The sequence below is a fragment of the Pelophylax lessonae genome (genome assembly GCF_965119305.1).
Source record: "Pelophylax lessonae genome assembly, chromosome: 10".
Lineage (NCBI taxonomy): Eukaryota > Metazoa > Chordata > Amphibia > Anura > Ranidae > Pelophylax > Pelophylax lessonae.
This window is the reverse complement of record NC_138777.1, coordinates 173211041-173237830: the sequence shown is the minus strand read 5'-3', so window position 1 is coordinate 173237830 and position 26790 is coordinate 173211041. Positions and strand designations below refer to the sequence as shown.

At 43.0% G+C, this 26790-nt stretch overlaps 1 protein-coding gene across 1 annotated transcript; it reads left to right on the top strand.

Annotated features, from left to right (window-relative positions):
• Positions 1–1866: 1866 nt before the first annotated feature.
• OTUB1 (OTU deubiquitinase, ubiquitin aldehyde binding 1) lies at positions 1867–26211 on the top strand. Its single transcript, XM_082270666.1, has 7 exons — positions 1867–1967; positions 15010–15071; positions 16684–16782; positions 24178–24296; positions 24498–24582; positions 24793–24987; positions 25864–26211. Exons 1-7 carry the CDS (start codon positions 1922–1924, stop codon positions 26059–26061), a joined length of 804 nt encoding a protein of 267 aa, XP_082126792.1. The 5' UTR covers positions 1867–1921; the 3' UTR covers positions 26062–26211.
• Positions 26212–26790: the final 579 nt, after the last annotated feature.

Below are 26790 nucleotides of genomic sequence, written 5' to 3'. Positions count from 1 at the left end.
GGACTTATGGACTTTGGTTCACCTTCATATTAGCTAGTTATCTATTTAGTGGCGCTGTACCATCTTTACATGTCCCAGAAGATTGCAGGGAGGGAGGGGGAGAGGAGAACTTCCGTTCAGGGCGCCGTGGCGCTCCGAACGGAAGTGGGAGCGGGTACCTGTCAAAACTAGGTACCCGCTCCCCCCCCCCAAAAAAAATGACATGCCAAATGTGGCATGTCGGGGGGTTAGAACTACCTAAAGCGGAAGTTCCAGTTTTGGGTGGAACTCCGCTTTAAATCGGGGCTCTGGGCTTCAGCAAAATGGCAGCCTCCGGCAAGAAGAAACAGGAGCAATGCTGAAGGCAATTTTCATCACACACTAATTTTGGTAGCATATTTATTAATGCAGAATGTATTTTCTTTGCTAAAGAGAGAGCATTATTTTTTTATCAAGTTGTAATCGGTAAATTCCGCTTTAACAGTTTAAAAAAAACAGTTAAATTCCCGGCATGCCGGAATTGCTAACTGTTACACTGGTTGTGCTCTCAACCAAACTGTCAAACCATCAAATGTCTGGTGTTATAACTGATCTCATGTGCAGCACCATTGCAGTTTAAGATCAAACAGAGGTCAAGATGGCAGCTTCCTTGGCTGAAAACAATTTCTTCTTCTTTAAAGTGGAATTAAACCCTTCTATCCGTTACAGCCAAGGAAGCTGCTTCTGTTTGATCTGCAACTACCATGGTGCTGCACATCAGATCAGTTAGGACACCAGCCATTTGATGGTTTGACAGTTTGGTTGAGGATACAATTAAATATGACAGTTACCTTCCCGACATTCCAGAAATGTAACAGTTTTTTTTTAAACTGTTAAAATTGATGGGTTTAGTTCTGCTTTATGATTTACTGCTGTTCAGGGGCTTTGGGCTACGGCAAAATAGCAGCCTCCAGCACGAAGAAGCAGGAGCAATGATGGAGGCAATTTACAGCACACACTCATTTTGGTAGCATAATTATTAACGTAGAATGCATGTTCCTTACTAAATAAGGTGATTTTTTTCATCAAGTTGTTATGGATAAAGTTCTGCTTTACAGTAATCCCCCGCTACATCGCGGTTCAGTTTTTGCGGTCCCGGTAATTCGCGTTTTTTTTTGTAATGTTATTTTACTATATAAATCATTAAAAATGAAAGATTTTTGTGTTTTTCATAGCTCTTGCTCTGTCTCTAAGTATCTTTTATGTGTTTAAATGAGTTTCTATTGTTTTAAAAGTGTGTTTAAAGACCTTAAAATGCTTTTACACGTACAGTGACAGTAAAAAAATCATGCCTACAATGCATTTTAATAGGGTTTTTCTATTTCGTGGATTTTCACTTTTCGCGGCTGGGTCCGGAACGTAACCCCCGCAATGGAGGGGGGTTTACTGTAACTCCAAACTGATGAGCTGTCAAGGCTTTTAAAACATTGCCAATGGAGATTTTTTGGTGCGGTGGCTTCTTCTGATACCACGGAAACACACAAACATGTTTGGTATCTATTGACTCGATGCAACCTCATCTTCTATGTCACCAAAAACTTGCATATCACATTGTTTGCGATTGCACTAAATTGATTTTATTAAATATATATATATATTTTTTTTTTAATATGGGTATGACATAAAAAAAATGCCGCTTTCAGAAAATATAAAATATTTTTGGGTTTTAAGAAATAATATCCCCTGGCCAGCAACACGGGAGTCCCAGCATGTCCTGGCAGCCATAGCCTGGAGCTGGGGTGCAGCATGTCTGCAGGCCATGTGCCATGTGGTGGCAGGGTTTAGGGTTACTGCACAGTTTCCATGGTGACCGCTGCATCCGGAGCGCAGGGGTGAAAGGATTGCAGAGTTTCCGGTATGCGGCTCCCGGAAGTGGTGTAGGAAGAGGTGGACCGGAGAAAAGATGGCGGCCGAGGAACCTGAGAGGCAGCAGTTGGAATGTACTGACGGTGAGAGGAGATGCTGCGTGTGAATATATGTGAGGGGAGGAGGGGGAGGCCGCTGGAGCTTGTCCCCGGAGTGTGTCTACCTTCCAGCAGGGCTGAGTGTGAGGAGCTCCGGCCGGCTCTTTGTATTCCTCGGCTCTGGGTGTCCGCATCTCACCGTCACCGGGCACTGCATGGGCTGCATACCCATACGGGGCGGCCTGTGTGCTCAGTCCTCCCTCATACATGGCACTGTGCAATGTGGGGCAGAGCTGGGGGGGTGGAATGTTCTGGTAGGGGACATTGTATTGTTTGTTTATGCAGAGCCTGTGGTACATTACAATGCATGCTCTCTGCAAGCCTAGGTTCACACTTGGGTGGGTCACTCCTGCATGTTTACATGGGCACAGCAGCCCTTCCATTGCTGTATTTGCATGAAACGCGGGGTAACCAGTCCCCAACCCTGTGTGTTTTCTTTTTTTTTTTTTTCTGTTTCTTTTAAACTTGGCCACACTGAACCGCGGGGTGTTTTGGCATCATGCTGTATTGTGCACACTAAAATGCACCTCGTCTTCCAATGGGGGGGCATTAAGAATCGGGCTTTGATCACATCTTTACGTCCTGGAAAACGCACACAGAAACGTGTTTCTCTACATGTTCCTGAGAACTCGCCAAAACACGCATCGGCCTTGGGAAGCCATTATTTAAGCCCCGGGTCACACTTATGCGATGCGGGAAGGCTGCGAATCCGCAGCCTGTTCCCGCATCGCAAACGCACCCCCGGCAGTTCACACTGCCATATGCGATACGCTGGGGGTGTCAATGTAATCTTAACGACACCCCCAGTTTGATCGCATATCGCAGTGCGATCGTGCAGTTCGCCCAGGATCGGATCGCACAAGTGTGAACCGCTGTGTGATCCGATCCTGATGTGGCTGCAAAAAAGGGTCACGTGCGACTTTGCTGCGGGTGCGGTGCGAATTTAGCCATACAAAGTGTATGGCTAAACTCGCACCGCACAGCCGATCGCATGTAATGAAGGAGCAGTGCGCTCCGACATTACATGCGAACGCCGCAGCCGCACAAATGTGAACCGGCAAAGGCAGGGTTTACTTGTTCAGGTGTTCTCTTCCCGCACCCACCACCACCTTAACCCAAAATACGCTGCTCTTTCAGACCCTTGCTATTCTTTCTGAGAGCCGGTTCACATTTCTGCGGCTGCGGCGTTCGCATGTAATGTCGGAGCGCACTGCTCCTTCATTACATGCGATCGGCTGTGCGGTGCGAGTTTAGCCATACACTTTGTATGGCTAAATTCGCACCGCAGCAAACACGCACAGGACCCTTTTTTGCAGCAGCATCAGGATCGGATCGCACAGCGGTTCACACTTGTGCGATCCGATCCTGTGCGAACTGCAAGATCGCACTGCGATATGCGATCAAACTGGGGGTGTCATTAAGATTACATTGACACCCCCAGCGTATCGCATATGGCAGTGTGAACTGCCGGGGGTGCGTTTGCGATGCGGGAACAGGCTGCGGATTCGCAGCCTTCCCGCATCGCATAAGTGTGAAGTGATTGTAAAAGGTTTGTTTTATTTGTTTATTTTTTTGTTATATAACAAACATTTTATACTTACTTGCTCTGTGCAAGGGTTTTACACAGAGCAGCCCTGATCCTCCTTTTCTCAGGTGCCATGGTGGGGCTCCTTCTCTTTATTGGGTGTCCCCAGGGAGAGCCGCTTTCCATGGGGGCACCCGTGCATTTGCGCTCATGCGTCCCACTGCTACATCCATTAACACAGACAGTAGGCCCCAGCTGGGCCCCCTCTCCCGTGTCACTGGATTTGATTGACAGAAGCAGAAGTCAATGGCCCCTGCTGCTATCCATCTGTCCAGTGAGAACCCGAGACAGCGGCTGGAGCTGTCTTTGCAATAAAATGTTGTCTAAAATTCACGAAAAAACCGCAGTGTGCAAGGCCAAAATGATGCCAGCCTTGAACAACTAAAAAGACAATATTTGAATACACATTGCGTTAATTAGTATCAGCAGGAAATGCAGGAATGCAGAGAGATCCTGGCAGAGTTTACAAATCCTTAGACCCCCCCCCCCTCCTTACCAAAGGGACAGGCACAATAATTGTATTGTAGGATAGCACAGAAGACATGCGCATTCTCCACTACCAAACTATTGAAAGACAAAGACAGCCAGGATGCTTCGGACATCATTGGAGGAACCAATGTGAATGGTAGTTTATACACCGATCAACCAGAACGTTATGACATGACCACCCACCTAATATTGAGTAGGTCCCCATTTGCCGCCAAAGCAGGCCCCTGACCTGTTGAGGCATGGAAGCCACTAGACTTCTGAAGGTATGCAGTGGTATCTGGCATTAAGCAGTCAGTAGCAGATCCTTTAAGTTCTGTGAGGTGGGGCTTCCATGGGACTTGTTTTTCCAGCACATCCCACAGATGCCCAATTGGGTTGAGATCTGCAGAATTTGGAGATGAAGTCAACACCTCAAACTTCTTGTTACATTTATCAAACCATTCTTGAACCATTTTTCCAATGTAGCAGGATGCATTATTCTGCTGAGAGATGCCACTGCCATCAGTGAATACCATTTCCATGAAGGGGTGTACTTTGTCAGCAACAATGTTTAGGTGGGTGGTACGTGTCAAGTAACATTCACATGAATGGCAGGACCCAAGGTTTCCAAGGCAGAACATTGCCCAAAGCCATCACACTGCCTCCGCTGGCTTGTCTTCTTCTCATAGTGCATCCTGGTGGTGCCATCTCCTTCCCAGGTAAGTGATGCACTGGGCCATCTGCATGATGAAAAAGAAAACAGGATTTATCAGATCAGGTCACCTTCTTTCATTGATCTGTGGTCCAGTTCTTATGCCCATCTGCTCATTGTAGGTGCTTTTGGTTACGCAGCCCCATACACCACAAACTGCAATGTCCTTTTTTTGCTTTCAACACCTCAACTTCAGGGATAACATGTTTGCTTCCTGCCTAATGTATTTCACTGACTTTTAGGTGTCCTTGTAATGAGATAATTCATGTTATTCCCTTAACCTTTCAGTGATCATTAAAGCGGAGTTCCGGGCACAAAAACGATTTTTTTTTTTTGTGCCCCTCCGCTAGGTAGAACTCACCTGAAAAGGAATTGGATAGTTATTTTTTTTTTTGTTTACTCACCTTTTTATTGAAGATCGTAAATACTCACCTATGACAGCTTCCTCCTCCAGCGCCGAGGCTCACCCCGTCACTTCCTGCCTCGCGATGATTCCTGGGAGCTAAACGTCATAGCTCCCAGGAATCAATGCACCGGCCCCGCTCGTCATTTCCGGGCGACGCCGCATTCCCCTGCTAAACAGCTTCTGGGCATGCCCAGAAGCTGTTTAGGAATGCGGCGCCGCACCGGAAGTGACGAGAGGGGCCGGTGCAGTGCATTCTGGGACACGAAGACGCGGAAGAAGACAGAGAAGAGGATCGCGCCGGCTTCAGCTGCCCACAACAGAGATGGAAACGCTGTGGAAGAAATTTTCTAAGTAAGTATTTCTTCTAAAAGGTAAGTGCGAACCGGGACAGATCAGAGGCTAGCCATTGTGGAATGTGCTAGCCCTGACTGTCCCGGGGGTATGTTCAGCAAAAAATCGTTTCTCTGTCCGGAATTCCGCTTTAAGTTATGGCTGATCGGTGCATACTATCTAATGTCTGACAGTGATGACGGTTTCTTCACAGATTTGCTTTAAAAAATGTGCGGTTTTCTGTCAGTGTACGAGGTATATGTATTATGACAATGTACGGTTGGGTCTTGTAGCCTTATTCAACTGCTACTCAGTTATGGCATTGTACTCTGAGCTGCCTTATGTTGTATTGTCCTGTTTATTCAATAAAGCACTCCTGATTTGTTAAAAAAAAAAAAAAAAAAAAAAGTGCTGTACAAAATGCTTGTCAAAGCACTAATGTGCAATATTACTAGTTATGAGCATCTAGTAGAGCAGTGTCAAATAGGAGAGCCTCTGTTTAGCACACTTGCCTGGCATTTCCTCGCAGGTCAGTCTATCCCCAACAAGGTGGTATTTGTCCAAAAAAATAATTCACATTTCGCTGAGTAAATGCACCCAGGTCTGAGCGTGAAGGCTTTGTGAGCCAATTTGTCCAATAAAACTACACCAGCATTCACTGGGTTCCAGCTGGTAGAAGCTCTGGAATTTTCAGCTGTCAGTGACATTTGGGGCCCAGTGCTAAGCCCAGGAGCTGAAATGAATGATTCCTGGACTTCCAATCTTGTTACAGACTACTCCGTAGAAGCTTTCTGTAACAAAATGTAAACACAATGCTTCCACATTATGTTTAGGCAGGAAATGCTGTGATGTCACTGCCATTCAGTATTGAGATTTGGGAAGAGCTGAAGTAGCTCAGTCCAACCTCTGTCTGCAGCAATAGATCACTGCTATATCGAGCTAATTTTGGCTTATTTCAGATGGCATTAGGTCCATGCACAATAGGAGCAGAAAAAAATGGCAGAACCTCTGACAAAAAGGCATTAAAAAATGCTCAAAGTGGTTGATCTTGCACAAGAGTTTACATAGTTACATAGTTAGTGAGGTTGAAAAAAGACACCAGTCCATCCAGTTTAGAAGATTTTACGGGCATTTGCTTTTACAAGCGTTTTTCCCCCCCCTTTTTTTTTTTTATGCACACTTAAAAACAGGAACATTCCTAAGGCCTCGTGCACACTGGCTGTTATAAAAATGCTGGTAACATTCGCTGTAGAAAACTGTAGCTGAAGGAGTTTTTCAGCGTTTTTGCAGTAGCTTATGGCTCAAAAACGCTGATAGACACAGAATAGCAGCGTTTTTCAGCATTAGCAATATTTTTTTACAGCTGAAAAACTTCCAGCCAGAAAACGGCCCTGCCAAAAACTAACAGCCTATGTGTGCATGGACACATAGGATAACATGCTGGGGAGTCTATTGGCTGCAGAAAAAAAAACGGCTGATGCCCAAAACAGCAGCTGTAATAACGTCCAGTGTGTATGTGGCCTTAAAGCGCGCTTAGAAGGGTTTAGAAGCATTTGAGCATTAGCCGTTTTTTATGCATGAAAGCCCCTCTCAAAAATGAGATCCAGAAATGTATTATTTTTTTTCTGTCTTCAAACGCGGAGCTTAAAATATGCCTCTAAGTGTCCTGATGTGCATGGACACGAAGGATAACATTAAAGTGGTTGTATCCCCAAAAAACAAACCCAGCAGGACAATGGCATAATGTGCTAGTATGCATCGCATACTAGCACATTATGAAATACTTGCCTTAGAACGAAGCCCCGACACGGTCGCCCGGACACTGCTGAGGGAGCTGTCATGTTCCCTCGGCGACTCCGGCGCTGTGAGTGGCTGGAGCCGCGATGACGTCACTCAGGAGTTCACTTTCGGAAGATACGCCGGACCTTCAGAGCGCATGCGCCGCTGCTGTCAGCGGCTGTATGCAGGCGGTTTAGGAGATATTAATTTTACCTACAGGTAGGCCTTTTTATAGGCTTACCTGTAGGTAAAAGTTAAAAAGCAGAGTATACTACCGCTTCAAGCTGCTTCTACAGGCAGGAGAAAAAAATGCAAAGCTCCTGTAGAAGCCGTGTTTTTAAGCCCAGCATGCATGTACCCTTAGGCCGGCTATAGATGGTTTGGTTTCCTGCTGAACTGGCGAGGTTTGAACCGTATGTGGGCAGGCTGAATGTACAGTATCTAAGTTGATCAATCAACTTTGGTACAACCAGCCTGCCAGATTCACTTTACGTCTATGGCCTGCTTTAGATTGTTAGTCATCTGTTGCTCCATTGTTCTGATCCAGACCCTCTCCCCTTTATAAAGAAAAAAAAAATGTTTAAAGCCCAACTTCAGGTTTATTTGACTTTAAATAGATCTAACCAAGCTGGTCCAATGAAACCATCTCCTCCCAAATACATGTGCTTGCTCTCAGCGCTGTATGAACTATGCATTAACTACATACAGTATACAGCACTTTGTTCTGACAGGGGTACGGGGACTATCCATCCCTTTCTTGGAACAGTCTCCACCTCAGCCATTACAAGGCTTCCTCTGATTGGATGAGGTGGAAATTGTGACATCTGCCCACTTCTCCACCTCAGCCAATCAGAGGAAGCCTTGTATTCATAATCTACAAAGCTTCTTGTAAATCACTATGCAGCACTCAGTCTGACTTGTTCTGGGAACAGGAATGTCCCTGTACGGTTTCCAAAACACAGTGCTGTATACTGTATGTAGCTGATGCTGCATAGTTTATACAGTGATGGCAGCGGAGTCATGTATTAGTGAAAGAAGTGTTTAAAGTTAAGTGAAACCTGGAGTTAGGCTTTAAAAAATGATTCCCTCCCCAGATTTATACCCGGATCCTAAGAGTTGCATGGGCTGATCGGAATGACATTTGTGTTTTACTGCCTGAACGGAAAATACATGACAATGTCATTGGAATTCAAGAAATTCCAAACCTATGAAAATGTCACCATCATTCCAACTTGTGACACCGCCAGCCAGACTTGCTGTTATCTGAATGGTATAAAAATGTATGCATACCGATTTTTATTTATTTATTTTTTTTCGTAATGCGTGCGTTACAGGGTAGCTTTTAAAGGGCAATGAAGCTCCTCTAAACTGAAATGCAAACATTAATTTTCAGATGTACCGTTAGGCTGTGTTACATTAAAGTGGTTCTAAAGTCAGGTTTTATTTTTTTTTTTTTTTAACCATAATGCATTGAGGTATTAAAAAACACCTGTGTGCAGCTCCCACCACCAATTCACCCTCCTGCCCTTATACATACAGAAGTCTGTTGTCGGTCCCATGCTGTGCACGAGAGCAGGATCGCTGCTCTTTTTCTCTCTCTCTCTCTCCTCACTGGCTCAGACACCAAAAAGGGAGCCATTGGCTCCTGCTGCTGTCAATCACAGCCAATAAGTCGGGAGGGGCCGAGCAGCACTGCGTGAATGTCAATGGATCCACAGAGTCCGGCTCGGGAGAGAGCCTGCATGAGTGCCCCCATAGCAAGCAGCTTACTATAGGGGCACCCGGCAACAGGGAAGAGACGGGTTTGTTGGCGAGGGACGAGAGAAGAGGATCTGGGCTGCTCTGTGCAAAAAGTATAACAGACTTGTTCTTTAAAAAAATAAAAAAAAAAGATTAGACGCGAGAACTCCAGTGGGGTTTCCCACAATTTGCTATGAGAGGCAGCCCCCTTTTGAAAGCAGTGGGAGGCTGCCAGCTTCTGCAGGTAATCATGCCCACTCATGTCGTGCTCATGCAGATGCATGCCAATGTGGTTTCATAAAAGGTCTGCTTTAAGAATAGATTATTTTAAACAAGAACACAGTAAAAAACAAATGCTTCATTCAATGGGTAATGTACAGTATAGGGTTCAGGTGATGAATATCCATTTTTGGTTAAAATAGGGTTATTAAAAGTTTATGGATTCAAAATGTTTGTGTGCGTGTGTAACAGAACTGAAGAGAAAAAGGGGATTAAAGAAGGTGTGTGTGTGTGTAGAAACCAACCGGCCCTTAGCTTGCTATACTTACCCACCAGTCTGCTGACAAACCAAATAAACCGGTCTAACATAATAGGTTAAAAACAGGGGTTTTAATTAACACACATTTGCAAACGCATTTATAAGCTGCAGGCCACTCCAAGGCACCCTGTGTATCCTGCAGTCCTAAACACTACCGAACACTACTCAACCTGAGTGTCTCCAACATGGGAGTACATGAATAATAATGGATGTATGGGAAACAGGTGAGCTTGGAGGTGACCCAATCCTCCCCCCAACCTGCTCCCATCCATGACTGGTATTGAAAAACGAATGGCTATGTGAAAGCCATAGGGAGTAAACTAAAAAATGACCAGCTGGGAAACACACACCCCCATCCCAGTAATATAGATGGTAAAGGCAAATTGGGACTTTAGATGAAACACCAGCCTGTAAAGCGAGCGTCTCCATCCCTGGCAACATGGAAAATTTGGGCAGTTTTGGGACTTTACATGAGACACCGGCGAGCACTGCTCAGCGTCTCCATTACTGTATATAACAGAACTGAAGAGAAAAAGGGGATTAAAGAAGGTGTGTGTGTGTAGAAACCAACCGGCCCTTAGCTTGCTATACTTACCCACCAGTCTGCTGACAAACCAAATAAACCTGTCTAACATAATAGGTTAAAAACAGGGGTTTAGTTAACACACATTTGCAAACGCATGTATAAGCTGCAGGCCACTCCAAGGCACCCTGTGTATCCTGCAGTCCTAAATACTACCCAACACTACTCAACCTGAGTGTCTCCAAACATGGGAGTACATGAGTGCTAATGGATGGATGGGAAACAGGTGAGCTTGGAGGTGACCCAATCCTCCCCCAACCTGCTCCCAGCCATGACTGTGTGTGTGTGTAAAGCATGAAAATAAAAAGTCCCTTGATAAAATACCAAGATCAGCAAATTCACATTACAAAGTGCTTATCAGCTACCAGCCTTGTGAAAGCATTTTGTAATGGGGAATTTTTTAATCTTGGTATTTTATCATGTTGACTCTATAAAGGAAAAGCTTTACCTGGAGTTTGGTCTTAAAGTTGATGTTTATCCATTTTTTTTATAGCGTATACCATGTTTAGAACCCCCGTTATGTTTATTGCTGTCTCTATCCCCACTAGGAAGATGCACCTTCTGTTTTTATGCTGAGTATTCAAGAGACAGGAGAGGATGAGAAATCCAAATCTTAGAGTTGTCACTAGAACAAATGATGGGAATAAACCTTTCATGGTAACACCTATTATGGTGAAAATTAGGAGAAGAATTCCCCTTACATTATGGATTTTATCTCATTTCCTGTAAAAGGAAATCTTCCCAACCAGACACCTTTTACAGAAAATAAACTTTTTTTAGTTCACCCATACCCTATTTAAAAAAAAAAAAAAATATATATATATATATATATATATATATATATATATTTTGTTCATTGACGGGCACAGCTCTTCATCTTCTTGACCGTAGGGTTTTACTGCCCCCTACAGGAGTAGGGGACAGTATAACCCTACGGTCAAAAAGATGAAGAGCTGTGTCCATCAATGAACATCAGAGAAATGGATTTTACGGTAAGACAAAAATCCATTTTTTCATATACATAGTTGAAATGTCTGGGTGCATGCTTAGTAATATGTATCAATTTCGGGTATAGCTTACCTCACAAAGGGACTACAGTATTCCTTAAAATATTACCTTATTTTCTATCCAGAAGTTCAATGCTATCTTTGTTCAGGCATTATACAGAGTCAGACTAAAGTGGGGTAAACACTATAAGAAAATCGGGCGAACGATCGTCTGATTTTCTTTGTTGTTTCACAGCAAATCGGAACCAATGAATGAAAATTCTCGTACGACACAGGTTTTTTTTTTTTTTTTTTTTTTTGTTGTTTGTTTCTGATCATAGAAAGTTGCAAAGATTTGCTCTCGTGAATTTAAATGAGGTGCGACACGCCCAATGATACAGTGTGAACACTATGTTTATTGGAACATACAATGTCAGCAAGTAAACACAGACAACAGGTACCATATTATGAAACAGATTTGTGATGTTATACATAGTATGTTAATATTCATAGTCAAGTTCAATATTCCATAGAGCAATATATGGTGGGTATCCAAAATGCATCCTGATAACCCGATGCGTTTTATGAACAACCGTTCACATCCTCAGGGGCTGATGCGATACATGGTTTCTAAGAAATAAACAATTTGTAGCATGTAATAAAGATAGTAGAGAACTTTATGCTGATGCACAACACTAAGGGCTCACCAAGGGGCTCATACTTACAAATCTGTTAAGAAATCGCATGCTCATGATCCATTGGCTGCTGCTGGGAATGTCTATCCCGGGAGCTGTGGGCCTGGGATCCATGAGGGCCCGGAAGGACAAACGGGGCCAAACACAAGCATGGTGTGGCATCCACAGGGATGATGCCTAGAGGAGACATATCTATGTATCAGACTCCTATCTAAAGTGTATATGCATAGTAGTATCCGCAATCAGTACAAGGGGTATAATACTGTGCGGTAAGTAGGGGTATCAACTGGTAACACTGAGGGAGCCGGAGTTCAAAAAGTATGTATCTGATGCTCAGATTAAATGCTAAAAGTGAGCAATAAAGCAAGAGAGTATCAATGACTTGCAAATAAAGTTGAATGACATGACAAATCAAGAAGTAAACTAAATAGCCCCAGGGGCCTCAAAAAGGAAACAATAGTGAATTGAAGTGACCTACCTAAGTGGGGAATATGTAGCAACAATGTACTATATTGTGCAATCAAAGTGAAATAAACACAGCTCCCTAGGTGCATAGGTTATGACCTATAATGTAAGGGTGAAGGAGAGTTGGAGAGAGAGGATGAAAATGAACTTAGTATGGGTCATCACCGAACACTTTGGAGTAGGCCTGCACGATATTGTAAAAAAAATATATTGCGATATTTTTTTTTCAACGATATATATTGCAATATTGAGAGACGCGTCAATCCAGGCCTAAGTCAACAATTACCTTACAAGGGACACCTGGGACAGCTATGTCAGAGGCTGCGGGCATGGTACAGGAGATTCAGGGGCTGCAGGTATGGTGCAGGGGCTGCGGGCATGGTACAGAAGAACATGTCAGAGGCTGCGGGCATGGTACAGAAGAACATGTCAGAGGCTGCGGGCATGGTACAGAAGAACATGTCAGAGGCTGCGGGCATGGTACAGAAGAACATGTCAGAGGCTGCGGGCATGGTACAGGAGATGCAGGGGCTGCAGTTATAGTGCAGGAGATGCAGGGGCCGTGGGTAAGGTGCAGGGGCTGCAGACATGGTACAGGAGATGGAGGGCTGTGGGCATAGTACAGGAGATGCAGGCATTGTGCAGGGCTGCATGCATTGCACAAGAGATGCAGGGCTGTGGACATAGTGCAGGAGATGCAGGGCTGCGGGCATGGTACAGAAAAATCTCCTGTACCATGCCCGCAGCACTGCAGGAGCTCATAGTGTAGACTTGGCATCTCCCCTCCCGGTTCTCCGCTGCCCACACTCTGCCCAGCTGTACCCCGGCGCTCTCCCCCTCTCTGCCCTCCTCCCTTGGACACAAACCTTTTCCACTCTCCTGCTGGTGTACAGCCCCATCCCGTCTTGGACCTGGGAAGACTTCAGGGAAAATCTGTCTGGCATGTACATGCCCAGCATGTTTTTGGCCGTGCTGTGTAATAGCTAGGAGCGGGGCCGGCTGCTTTATTTCATGGTGTGGGGGTCAGCACAGCAGGCATCACTCGGACACTCCGCACTTCCCGGCTCTTCTCTCGGTGTTCGCACTCCTCTTCAGGGCGGAGAGCTCGCCTCCTATTGGCTGCAAGTTATGCTCGTCCCAGAGAACTCGGACTGCCACTGGAGGATACATTCATACGGGCGGGGGCGGCCATTCATACAGTCCGGCCCTGCGCCGTGAGTAGCGGCACAGCGAACCAATCAGGTGTGCAGGCACGCGTGATTGGTTAGCTGTGCAGCTGCTCACGGCGCGCTGCTCACCGCTGAAGTGTGGGACGGCTGTGAGTCCTCCTCCGAGTCCCGACTTCTCCCTGCCTGCCTATGCAAAATATCGTGACCTCGACGATATGAATATCGCCCACGTCCGCAGAACGATAGTCGATATCATATCAACTATCGTTCAGCCCTACTGTGGAGCCACTGAAGGCAAGTGCAGAGCTGGGCTCTCTTATCTTATTGCCTTAAGTGGATCCACAGTGTTCGGTGATGACGCATACATCCTTTGGCCAGAGTATTGCTTCAATTTTTGAACTCAGGCTCCCTCAGTGTTACCAGTTGATACCCCTACTTACTGCACAGTATTATACCCCTTGTACTGATTGCTGATATTTCTATTCATATACACTTTAGATACGAGTCCGATACATAGATATGTCTCCTCTAGCCATTACTGTGGATGCCACACCATGTTGGTCTGTGCCTGTGTTTGGCCCCGTTTGTCCTGCTGGGCCCTCGCGGATCCCAGGCCCACAGGTCCCGGGATAGACATTCTCAGCAGCAGCCAATGGATCATGAGCATGCGATTTCTTAACAGATTTTTAAGTATGGGCACCTTGATAACCCCTTAGTGTTTCGCATCAGCATAACGTTATCTACTATCTTTATTACATGCAGCAAATTGTTTATTTCTTAGAAACCATGTATCGCATCAACTCCTGAGGAAGTGAATGGTTGTTCATGAAACGCGTCGGGTTATCAAGATGCAGTTTTTACCTACCATGGATTGCTCTATGGAATACTGAACTTGACTATAAATATTAATATACTATGTATAACATCAGAAATCTGTTTCATAATATGGTACCTGCCGACTGTGTATACTTGCTGACATTGTATGTTCCAATAAACTTGCTTTTTACACTGTATCATTGGGTGTGTCGCACCTCGTTTAAAGTCCTAAGGGCAAATCTTTGCAACTTTCTATGTTATTGAGGGATGGAGGTGTGTCACCGGTTGCATCACGCATATTTTTTATTGTATTGTTTCTGATCATGTGCAGTCTTCATTTTTAGATTTTTGTTGTAAAAAATTGTACGAAAATGGTACACATTAAACAAAAATCTTTTGTTTTTTTCCCCGTACGAGAAAAATTTTGGAGTTTGTCCCTTCGAGAATTTTCGTAGGAAAATTCTGAATCATCTGTAGAAAGTTCTGTACACGCTATACGAAAATCGTATGAAAATTCTTTGGACGAAAATGTTTGCCCGATGCATTCACCGTACAGTAGAATGTTTGCAGTTAATCTAAATATCTGACCCATTTACTTAGATTCAGTTGTTCCTACGTAAGTTCAAGGCATGGACATTTTGTTAATTTACTTAGTTTATAAAAAGGATTGTTATCCATTTCTGTTGAAATGTATGGATCTTTTTTTTTTTTTTTGATTTATCAGTTAACTATCCTAACCTTTATTTTATGCGTAGGTGTGAATTGCCTCACATATGATGAAGCTATTATTGCCCAGCAAGATCGTATACAACAAGAGGTTAGTGTGACACATTATGGGATAACCATGCATGAGAGCTGAGAGGCACATAGATTTTTTTTTTTTATGCGCTACTTTAAGCTCACTTCTGGATTTTAACATTCATTAAAGCCCATATTCAGGAATAAAAAAATAAAATAACATTTTGCAAGGGTTAAATGCTGGTTACGCTAAGTTGAGGAATAAGTTGTAATACTAATTAAACCACATTCCAGCAGGCTCCCTCCATGTGTGAGACTGGTCCCCTAAAACCTCTAATGTAAGTCACTCTGGGCTTCCGTTGCATGACATTTAGTACAATGCAGAGCCAATAGACCTCCGTTGTATGCGAGGGTGATGAGTGACTACCCACAACCCGGAGCAGTGTGCGGGAGTCTGATGAAGCAAGAAGTAAGGTAAGTATTCTAGCTTAATTTTAATCCCTAAAGGCAAGGAGTAGCGTAAGTATTCTATCTTCATTCTCATACCTCATAGAGAAAGTGACATTGTTCCTTATATAGTTGCATAGTTGGTCAGTTTGAAAAGACACGAGTCCATCTAGCTCAACCAATAAAAAAACAAAAAACGCAACCATACAATCCCATACACACAATTCTATACCCACAGTAGATCCAGAGGAAGGAGAAAAACCCCGGCAAAGCATGATCCCATTTGCTACAGCAGGGGAAAAAAATTCCATCCTGATCCCCCGAGAGGCAATTGGATATTCCCTGGATCAACTTTACCTATAAATGTTGGTATCTAGTTATATTATGTACACCTAGAAAATAATCCAGGCATTTTTTAAAGCAGTCTACAGAGCTGGCCAGAACCACCTCTAGAGGAAGTCTATTCCACATTTTCACAGCTCTTACTGTGAAGAAATCTTTCAGTTTTTGGAGATGAATCCCTTTTCCTCCAGACATAGAGTGCCCCTTTGTCCTCTGTGATGACCTTAAAGTGAATAACTACACCAAGTTCACTATATGGACCCCTTATGTATTAATACACGTTGATCATATCCCCCCTTAAACTCCTCTTCTCAAGAGAATACATTCCGTTCCTCTAGACCAGTGATGGCAAACCTTGGCACCCCATATGTTTGGGAACTACATTTCCCATGATGCTCATGCACTCTACAGTGTAGATGAGCATCATGGGAAATGTAGTTCCAAAACATCTGGGGTGCCAAGGTTCGCCATCACTGCTCTAGACAATATTCTTAGTGTCCAAAAATAATCCATACACATCTACTACTTAATGGCCATGTAATCTATTTTTGTCCCTCATTGCAATTTCCTCCTCTTCCAACTCCCTTCTGTTTGGAACAAGCAGTGCATGTTAGTTGCAGTCATATGCACTGCTCTGTGCACTCTACAGATTCCATAGTCCCTAGTCCAAGTCGAAAAAAAAAAGGTGGGGTGGCATGTTCCTGCATAAAGTGGGACCATGGAGAATGAATGTAGCCACCCTCTAACAGGTAGTTGGATCACAGCAGCAAAAAAGGAATTTGGAGATTTGGACAAGGCTTAGAGTAATAGAAGGTACTTTTTTGTCTCTTAGAGAAATTTGCTGATGTTTCTGCAAATCAGTCTTACAAATTAGTTTTTTTAATCTTTTTATGTGGTCTTAGATTGCTGGACAGACTCCACTACTCTCAGATCGGTTGGATCTATCTGTACTATATCAAGAATATGCTTCCGATGATCAGGTGTACCAAGCGAAAATTAAGGTAATTTTACACTGTATAAAATTGTTTGAGGTTGAAGGATAGAATTAAAGCCTACATTTTCTGATATTGCAAACCGGAAAATATGCACAAGGGACATTACTTACAGTGCCTTGGAAAAGTATTCATACCCCTTGAAATTTTCCACATTTTATGTTACAACTAACTACGTAAATGTATTTTATTAGGATTTTATGTGATTGATCAACACAAAGTGGCACATAATTGTGAAGTCGTAGGAAAACGATGAATGATTTTCAAATTTTTTTCCATATAAATATCTGAAGTGTGGCATGCATTTTTTTTCCTTTATTCTTTTTTCTCTACTACTCCTAACTAAAATCTAGTGGAACCAATTGCATTCAGAAGTCACCTAATTTGTAAATAGTCTACCTGTGGGTAATTTAATCCCAAGATAAATACAGCTGTTCTGTAAAGGTTTGTTGGAGAACCTTAGTGAACAAACAGCATAATGAAGGCCAAGGAACACACCAGACAGGACAGGGATAAAGTAGTGGAGAAGTTTAAAGCCGAGTTAGGTTATAGGTTATATAAAAAAAAAAAAATAAAAAATATCCCAAGCTTTGAACATCTTACGGAGCACTGTTCAATCCATCATCTGAAAATGGAAAGAGTATGGCACAACTGCAAACCTACCAAGACATGGCTGTCCATCTGAACTGACAGGCCTGGCAAGGAGAGCATTACTTAGAGAAGCAGCCAAGAGGCCAATGGTAACTCTAGAGAAGCTGCAGAGATCCACAGGTTAGGTGGGATAATCTGTCCACAGGACAGCTATTGGTCGGGCACTCCACAAATCTGGCCTTTATGGTAAAGTGGCAAGAAGAAATCCATTATCGAAAGAAAGCCATAAGAAGTCCCGTTTGCAGTTTGCGAGAAGCCATGTTGGGGACACAGCAAACGTGGAAGAAGGTGCTCTGGTCAGATTAGACCAAAATTTAACTTTGCTACAATGGAATAGTTTAGATCAAAGCATATTCAGGTTTTAGAAAGGTCCAGACCTAAATCCAATTGAGAATCGTTGGCAAGACTTAAACATTTCTGTTCATAGTCGCTCTCCATCCGATCTGACAGAGCTTGAACTATTTTGCAAAGAAGAATTGGCAAACATTTCACACTCTAGATGTGCAAAGCTGGTAGAGACAAACCCAAAAAGGCTTGCAGCTGTAATTGCAGCGAAAGGTGGCTCTACAAAGTATGGACTCAGAGCTGAATACAAATGCACACCACACTTTTCAGATCTTTATTTGCAAAAAATCTTGAAAACCATTTATCATTGTCTTTCTACTTCACAATTATGCGCCACTTTGTGTTGGTCTAACATAAAATCCCAATAAAATACATTTACAGTTTTGGTTGTAACATGACAAAATGTGGAAAATGTCAAGGGGTATGAATACTTTCTCAAAGCACTGAGTTGATTCTTTTTCGCCAAAATGTTGCTCTGTCCTACTTGCGTAATTGTCTGGTGCGGTGGGGATTAATACAGCTTCAAAGGGCTGTCAGGCGCTCTCATTAAGAGAGCTCAAGTATGCCCGCCCCTTTCTGATCTACCATTCATGGAAGCTGTACATACCCTCTGAATGTGGGTTGTGTAGATGATTGATAGCTCTGTCCCTTCAATTCTGAGAACATGGCTATGGCAATTCAGCTTTAATATGGCTTCTATAAATGGCAGATCTAGCAGGGTGGGCATAGTCAAGGTCTTGAGAGCTCCTCATAGCCCCTTGTCTGTTTTAATGCCCTGCTGCATCGGAAGATTGCAGGGGGTGGGGGGTAGGACAGAGTAGCAGTTCAGCTGAAAGGGGAAGAATCAACACAAGGGACACCTCATACTAGCTGTAAATTGTGTACCTTGTGCCTTTTTTTTTTTTTTTTCCCCGTTTGTAATTTTAGCTAAACTTAAGCTTTAACAGCAATCACAGTTGGATGCATTATTCTTCAAAGCTATTCGTATGTCGGGGTTTATTTTCCAAAACACTCTAGAAATAGGTATTATAAAAGGGATATGTTCTATGTGGGTCTCCTAACTGCTTAGGCTTTTTGTCTGTGGGGAGATTTATCCCTCTGTACAGGTGACCATTGTCACTAAGACAAAAAATTATGGTAAATACTAAAATTTAAAGTCACCATGAGAGCTAGAGGTTATGGGAAATATTTCAATGGGGACAAATGTTGGTGACTACTGTCTAAGATGGAAATCCCCTCACTTTGTGTAGATTTCCTCTCACTTCATGTTCTTTCTTCAAGACAGGAAGTGAATAGACATTTTTCCAGCAGGGTACAGAAACCATACATAACCCAATAGGAGTTTCAACCCTTCCTACTCTGTCCAAAAGAAAGTTTTGCTTTTTAGTTTACTACTTTTTGCCAGATCAGTGGTGTCCTCAGTGCTGAGAAAAACAGGCAGATACGTATCCATCATGCCATACCATCAGGAAGGCGTGTGGTTAGCCTCAAATTTATTCTGCAGCAGGACACTACCCCAAACATGCAGCCAGTGTCATTAAGAACTATCTTCAGCCTAAAGAAGAACCAGGAATCCTATAAGTGATGCTTTCACCCCACAGAGCCCTGATCTCAACATGAGTCTGTCTGGGATTACATGCGTATCATGTTTGGAACAACCTACCTGCCTGTTCGTTCAAAAACTGTGCAGGTTTCTCTTCTGTTCATTTACTTTCCATTGTTTTGATAAAAAGAAACTATTAAGACTTCTATTTCTGAAAGCATTCTTAAAGTGATACTTCACCCAAGAGTGTAAATAATGCTTTTTGGGCGGGTACCTGCTCCCACTTCTGGCGGAAGTTTGCTCTCCCCGTCCCCTTCCCCGCAGCTTCTTTCAACACGTCAAAGGTCCCAGGAGACTGCAGGACCATTCACGGGGCACAGTGCAGCTCGTTTATGTGCAGTGGGCAGCCGGCTGTGAAGCCAAAAGCAGTCAGTTGGCTGCCAACAGTTAAGTTGCCAGCGCACGGACCCCAAGACCAGCAAAGAGCCAGGTCAGGTGAGGACATCGCTGTCAGTAAATACAGTATTTGTAGTTGCTGACTTTAAAATTTTTGTTTACAGTGTGACGAGCCTTTTATATACAGCATTTTTTTTACACCTGCCCAAAATTGCTCATAGACGACACTTTAAAAACCTTTACTGGTTCTCATTTAGAGTTAACTGTGACTGATGGCCCTCATTCTGATGTTCATGGCAATATGTGATGTATAGTGCAATTGTCCTTTTTATATGTAGGTTCACCTGCCTTAATGCATTTATGTTCTTGTGTCGGGGCAGAGGATTACTTTTTTTTATTTTTATGTATAAATGACCACGTTTTTTTCCACACTTAAATAAGGGCAAAATTTCTATATTTTTAACCACTTACTGCAAAGTGACGTATATTTATGTCGGCAGACTTTGCGGGGTTATACCGGGATGATGCCTCTAGCTAGAGGCACCATCCCGGTACCATGGTTTAGAGGCGACGGTAAAGACCGTCGGTAATGACCGATGCGGCTCGGGAGCCGCTCAATCGTTACCCAGGTAAGCGGGAGGGGACGTCCCCCCTCCCGCCGCCTTCCGTGATTTTGCCCGGGCCTCCCGTCCCACCGGGTGACCCGAGCACCCAGCCGGCAAATCCGCCGCCTGGATGGAGTCCCGATCTAAGCCGGAAGCGGCTTCGATCGAGTCTCCGATGACGTAACCCGGAGGCGGCGTCCATGACGTCACTTCTGGGTTACTCTGCTGCAAAATGTGGCAGATTTAAAAAAACATCTGTATGCAAAAATGCCGTTTTCGGGGTTTTGAATACATGGAAGTGTAGTGGAGGGGTCTAGGGTTTTTTAGACCCTAGATCCCTCCATAAAGAGTACCTGTCACTGCATATTGGTGTCACAAGGGATGTTTACATTGCTTGTGACAGCAATAAAAGTGATCAGATTATTATTTTTTTTTTTTAAAAACCTGTAATAAAGTTTAAAAAAAAAAAAAAAAGAATGTAGCCGCCCCTGTCACCGTTAGCTTGCGCACGAAAAAAAACATATACGGAAGTCGAGCCGCGAATGAAATCACTGTTCAAACCACACATGTGAGGTATCGCTGCGATCGCCAGAGCGTGAGCAATAATTAAAAAAAAAAAAAAAAAAAGAGCTACACTCAAACTCTAAACTGGTAACCGTTAAAACTTTTTTAAAGCGTCGCCTATTGAGATTTCTATTGACCGTAGTTTGTCGCCATTCCACGGGTGTGCGCAATTTTAAACCATAACATGTTGTATCTATTTACTTGGCGTGACATCATCTTTCACAATATATGGGCTAACTTTACTGTTTAGTATTTTTTGTGATTTTTCCAAAAAAATGCGTTTTAAAGACCGCTGCGCAAATACCGTGAGACAAAAAATATCGCAATGACCGACCTTTTATTCTCCAGAGCCTTTGCTAAAAAAATATATATAATGTTTGGGGGTTCTAAGTAGTTTTCTAGGAAAAAATACTGATTTTAACTTGTAAACAAAAAGTGTCCGAAATAGGGCTGGGGCTTAAGTGGTTAAATCTAGAATTGGACTTTCCATAAATTTTACAAGCAATCCTGCCAATGAAGGTCATTGTTCAGACACTCTCTATAGAGCAGTGATGGTGAACCTTGGCACCCCAGATGTTTTGGACCTACATTTCCCATGCTCATCCACTCTGCAATCCACACTGCAGTGTAGTTGAGCATCATGGGAAATGTAGTTCCAAAACATCTGGGGTGCCAAGTTTCACCATCACTGCTATAGGGTGACTTGACTGCACTGTGTCCCAGTCTTCCATTTGTACTCCATGCTATGATCCTGTGCTTCTGATGGAGACACTAGGTGACTGTTTCAACACGCTTGTGTTTGTCCAATGTTGTTACCATTTGGAAATGCCAGGCAGCTAAAGTACATGGATGTAGACAGGAAGTGACTACAAAGGTGTTGCAGGAGATCAGCATGGAATGTTAACAAAGGATGAAAAAAGATATTGGGTATAATATTTTAACCTCTTTACCACTGGAGGATTTTCCTGCTTTACGTCCAGGCCACTTTTTGCAACTTGGCACTGCGTGACTTTAACTGACAATTGCGCGGTCATGCAACGCCGTACCCAAACGAAATTTACGTCCTTTTTTTCCCCACAAACGGAGCTTTCTTTTGGTGGTATTTGATCGCCTCTGCGCTTTTAATTTTTTGCGATATTAATAAAAAAGATAATTTTGAAAAAATAACTATTTTTCTACTTTGACAGTTAAAAAATATCCAATATATTCATTTTTTGTCATATATTTAGGCCAAAATGTATTTAGCTACATGTCTTTGACAAAAAAATTCTCAATGAGTGTATTTTTAATCGCTTTAAGACCGGAAGATTTTACCCCATTCCCGACCAGGCCATATTTTGCGATTCGGCACTGCGTTACTTTAACAGACAATTGCACGGTCTTGCGACGCTGTACCCAAATAAAATTGGTATTTGATCACCTGTGCGATTTTTACTTTTTGCGCTATAAACAAAAAAAGAGAGACAATTTTGAAAAAATAACTATTTTTCACTTTTTTTTATATGAAACTCCCCAAAAAAAATGTAAAAATCAAAATTTTTTAACATTTTAGGCCACTTTGTTTTCTGCTACATATGTTTGGTTAAAAAAAATTGCAATAAGCGTATTTTGATGGGTTTGCGGAAAAGTTATCGCAGCTACTAACTATGGGAAATTTATGTAATTTTTTTTTTTTTTAACTAGTAATGGCGGCGATCTACGTTTTTTTTTTTTTTGCGGAACTGCGACATTGCGACGGACAGATCAGACCCCTAACTGACATTTTTGACACTTTTGGGGGTACCAGTGACATTACTACAGTAATCAGTGCTATACATATGCGCTGTTACTGTAATAATGTCACTGGCAGGGAAGGGGTTAACTTTATTGGGGATCAAGGGGTTAAATATATGCCTGGTGCTTACTGACGTGTGTGGGGGGAGGAGGGGATTGAGTGACACAGGCACAGATCGCAGGTTCAGCTATGCTGAATCCTGTAATCTGTCCCTGTCTGTCACAGAGGAGATCCGCCCGCTTTGTTTACACAAGCGGGCGGATTTCCTCACTCGATCCCCGACAATCGGGGAAGAGCGGTGGTGATCACCGCCTCTCCTCCCCTGGCCCGACTCCCGCTGTGTCTGAATACAGCGGGAGCGAGCCTCCTGCCGCACGCGGCGCCCACAAGGGGAGGAGTCCAGCGACGTAGGTCTACGTCGCTGGACAATAACGAGCCACTTTGCCGCAGTACGCTCAGTGTGAGCAGTCGGCAAGTGGTTAAAAGAAACAGTAGTATGACCCTTATTTCTTTTAGAGCACTACCCTGTTTCCCCGAAAGTAAGACATCCCCTGAAAATATGACCAACTTACAGTTTTGCCTCTTGCTGAAATATAAGGCCTCCCCCGAACATAAGGTCTCGCCGATAATAAGGCCCCCCGAAGCTACCGTAACTCTGGACCGTAGCGGCGGGCGTGGCTGCGCAGCTCACTGTTGGCCGTAGCGCAGCCGGAGCAGACAGGAAGTGCGAGGTCTATTTTAATCAGAGAGCCCACACCGCCGCCAGGACAAGCTGCCCCCTGCTGCTGCTCACTCTGCCCTGACAGAGTCTGGCTGACTCGCAATTAGACAGTGAATCGCGCGGGGCAGGAGTTGGGCACATTGTGTGGACACAGGGGTGACTGAGGTAGGGGGGAAATGTCTGATAAAGGGGTGGGGTGGATGTCTGGTGAAGGTGTCCACGGGCACAGGGGAGGGGGGAGTGGGATCACTTAAAATTAAACAGGAGGATCAGAGGGGGCAATCAAAATGACAAAGGAGGATCAGAAGGAGGGGGGTAATCAAAATGACACAAGAGGATGCAATTTGCTGGTTTGTGATGACAACTACTACCGTACCGTATACAGGTAATATTTTTCCATGAAGAGGAATATGGTACACATTTATTGTTGAACAAAAAAAAAAGGAAATAGACACTGTCTTATTTACGGGGAAACAGGGTAAATGTCATTTAGTTGGGGGTTACATCTACTTTAATGCATGTAAAATGTTCCACACTAAAACTGCACTGCATTAGGAATTCAGAGATGTGTAGCTTTAATATAGGAGCCAGGTAAGAATGATGATGGGTTCTTGTTGCATCATACATAACATGACTGAGTGGGGATTTTTTTTTTCCTTTCATGCTTCTTGTCACTTGCATAACTAATGGTTTACCACACTTGCAATATACTAGTTTTATCATTACCTAAATGTATTTTACAGTAAAAAGTAATTCCGATGCATACAAATGCTATATTTAAGATGCATGTCGCTTGTCTTTTTAGGATTTACACAGACGATATGCTTACATACGCAGAACGCGACCAGATGGAAATTGCTTTTATCGAGCGTTTGGCTATTCATACTTAGAAGCTTTATTGGATGGAGGTCCTGACCTAACAAGGTAAGATGGAAATGATTTTTCTACATATGCTTAGAAAGTGTCTTTTCGTTGAGCATGGCACAAGGGACGGGTTGGTTATTTACTTTTACAGTTATCACTGTGGGGCTCTTCTCTGTGATGAAACGTTCCCTTTTTCCGTGCGTTTGCACTCTCCATCCTCATATCTTCACCTCCTCCTGTCTTTTCCTTTCACTTTTGTAGGTTTAAGGAAGTGTCACTGCACAGCAAGGAAGAGCTCATCAAACAAGGATTTACAGAGTTTACTATAGAAGATTTTCACAATACGGTGAGCACTGGCTTTGACAATGTTATCCAGACTGATCATCCCTAAGGCTTATTTGTCACTTTAAGATAATACTCCATACAATTCCATTGTTTTTTTTTTTTTGTAAATATTTTCATTTTGTAATTGGTGTATGTACTGCTTGCTCTAGAAAATGGCAAAGTTATATTATTTAATATGACCTCCAGTGTTCTTTTCCTTCTATATTTGCAGTTCATGGATTTAATCGCTCTTGTGGAGAAGCGTCCTGCAGCGTCAGAGCTACTAGCTGCATTTAATGAGCAGACTGTTTCAGACTATGTGGTTGTCTACCTGCGTCTTCTGACATCTGGTCACCTGCAGAGAGACGGTGTCTTCTACCAGCACTTTATAGAAGGGGGAAGAAGCGTCAAGGAATTCTGCCAGCAGGTAAAGAAAAGCTGCGCTTTGTTTTTCATAGCTCACCATCTCTTGGGAATAGTCTATCAGATGGCTTACTCCATTTCCTTTCTGTAATAAGGAAAGCAAGGGAAATATTTTGATGTGAAGCCATATAGAATTATTAGTGTACGTTTAGTACTTTGCAGAAATGGAATGTATCTGGATAGAAAAGCATACCAGCTGTGGGACTGCTATATCTTGTGGAAAATAGAACAGTTTGGGGTAACAATATGGACCCATAGGAGCTCTTTCAGCAATACATCAATACATAAAAATAAATATATGTGCTAAATGATTTTTAAACCTATGCCATTAGTATTCAGATGGTGCAGAAAGGATACCTACTATCTACATTTTGTGGATGCCTTAAGTGTATTTCTAAAGAAAAGATGTGTTTTTTAAAACCCACCCCAGGATTTATCTTTATTCCTAGGATCTAACTTTGTTCTATTGTTTTCATTTATTGGAGACTTATGGTCACATAAACATGCTGCCCTGCAGCCCATCCCATACCATAGAAGTCTGGAAATACCTTCACTGCTGCCCTGAGACCCAGTAATGGCTGGCTTTATGGTATTTTTGTCTCTTTGGAAGGTGCTAATCAGATTTATTACCTGTAAGCATTTGGTCAAAGTACCGGCTACTAGGCGGTTTGCAGAGCAGCAGGGGAAGTGAAGGTAAGTATTCATGACCTTTCCTCTGTAAATGTTTTTAATGTGTGTACCTTGCAGTTGTAGACACAGCAGTTTAATATCCGTTTTCCCATTTTTTTCTTTTTTCTTTTTTTTCTTTCCCTCATCTTTTCTTATTGTGTCTGCTGCTCTCCTCAACCATGGTGGTGTTTTCTTCTGTTTCTATGCTTAGGAAGTGGAGCCCATGTGTAAGGAAAGTGATCACATCCACATCATTGCTCTCTCCCAGGCCTTGAATGTTTCCATCCAAGTTGAATATATGGACAGGGGTGAGGGGGGAAGCACAGTCACCCATGTGTTTCCGGAGGGATCAAATCCACAGGTTTTCCTGCTCTACCGACCTGGACACTACGACATTCTCTATAAGTGACCTATCCTGAATTGTTCAGCTCTTCCCCTACATGAAGTCATCTTCTTTTCTCTACACCTTCTGTGCTTTGACCTGCTTCCCCTTGTCTGTACATTACCCCTTGTCTGTTACATTTTATCTCAGTGGAGCAAAATAAAGGAATTCTACAGAGTGGTGAATGTATATATGTGCTGGTACTGCATGGGTTAATGTGGGAAGCAGAGGGCACATGTCAAATTTAGATGAAATTTTGTGTATCATAGTGGTGGTCATGCTCTTGAAATAAAAATCTAACTCCAAAATATTAGAAATGAAGTAAAGAAAAGGTGAGAAATATCTGCATCTACTTTCTCATTAATGGAGCCTGACATTTTTCTTTTGAATTTGTAATCCTTTGACAATCCAGTGTGTTAATTTTTAGGAGTTGTATGCAAATAGTTGCTAATTTTGTGACACTAGTATTTCAGAATTCTCTGAACCTGAGAGTGTTTTTTGGAGAGTTTGTAATTGCTATAAACCTTTTTGGTTAGTGCTTTAAAGGGGCACAAGTGGTAATAACTTTGAAATAAATTTTATTTAGCATTTTAAGTTTTACATTACCTTTTTACCCATTTTCTTTTGCTGGGAAGACTTGTACCTATACTTTCTTTATTTTCTGTTTTACAAGCCAATCTTTCACAGTCGGTTCACACTATGGCGACACGACTCTGCACTACTTCGGGAGGCGACTTGTCAGTCCTGTGCACCGCG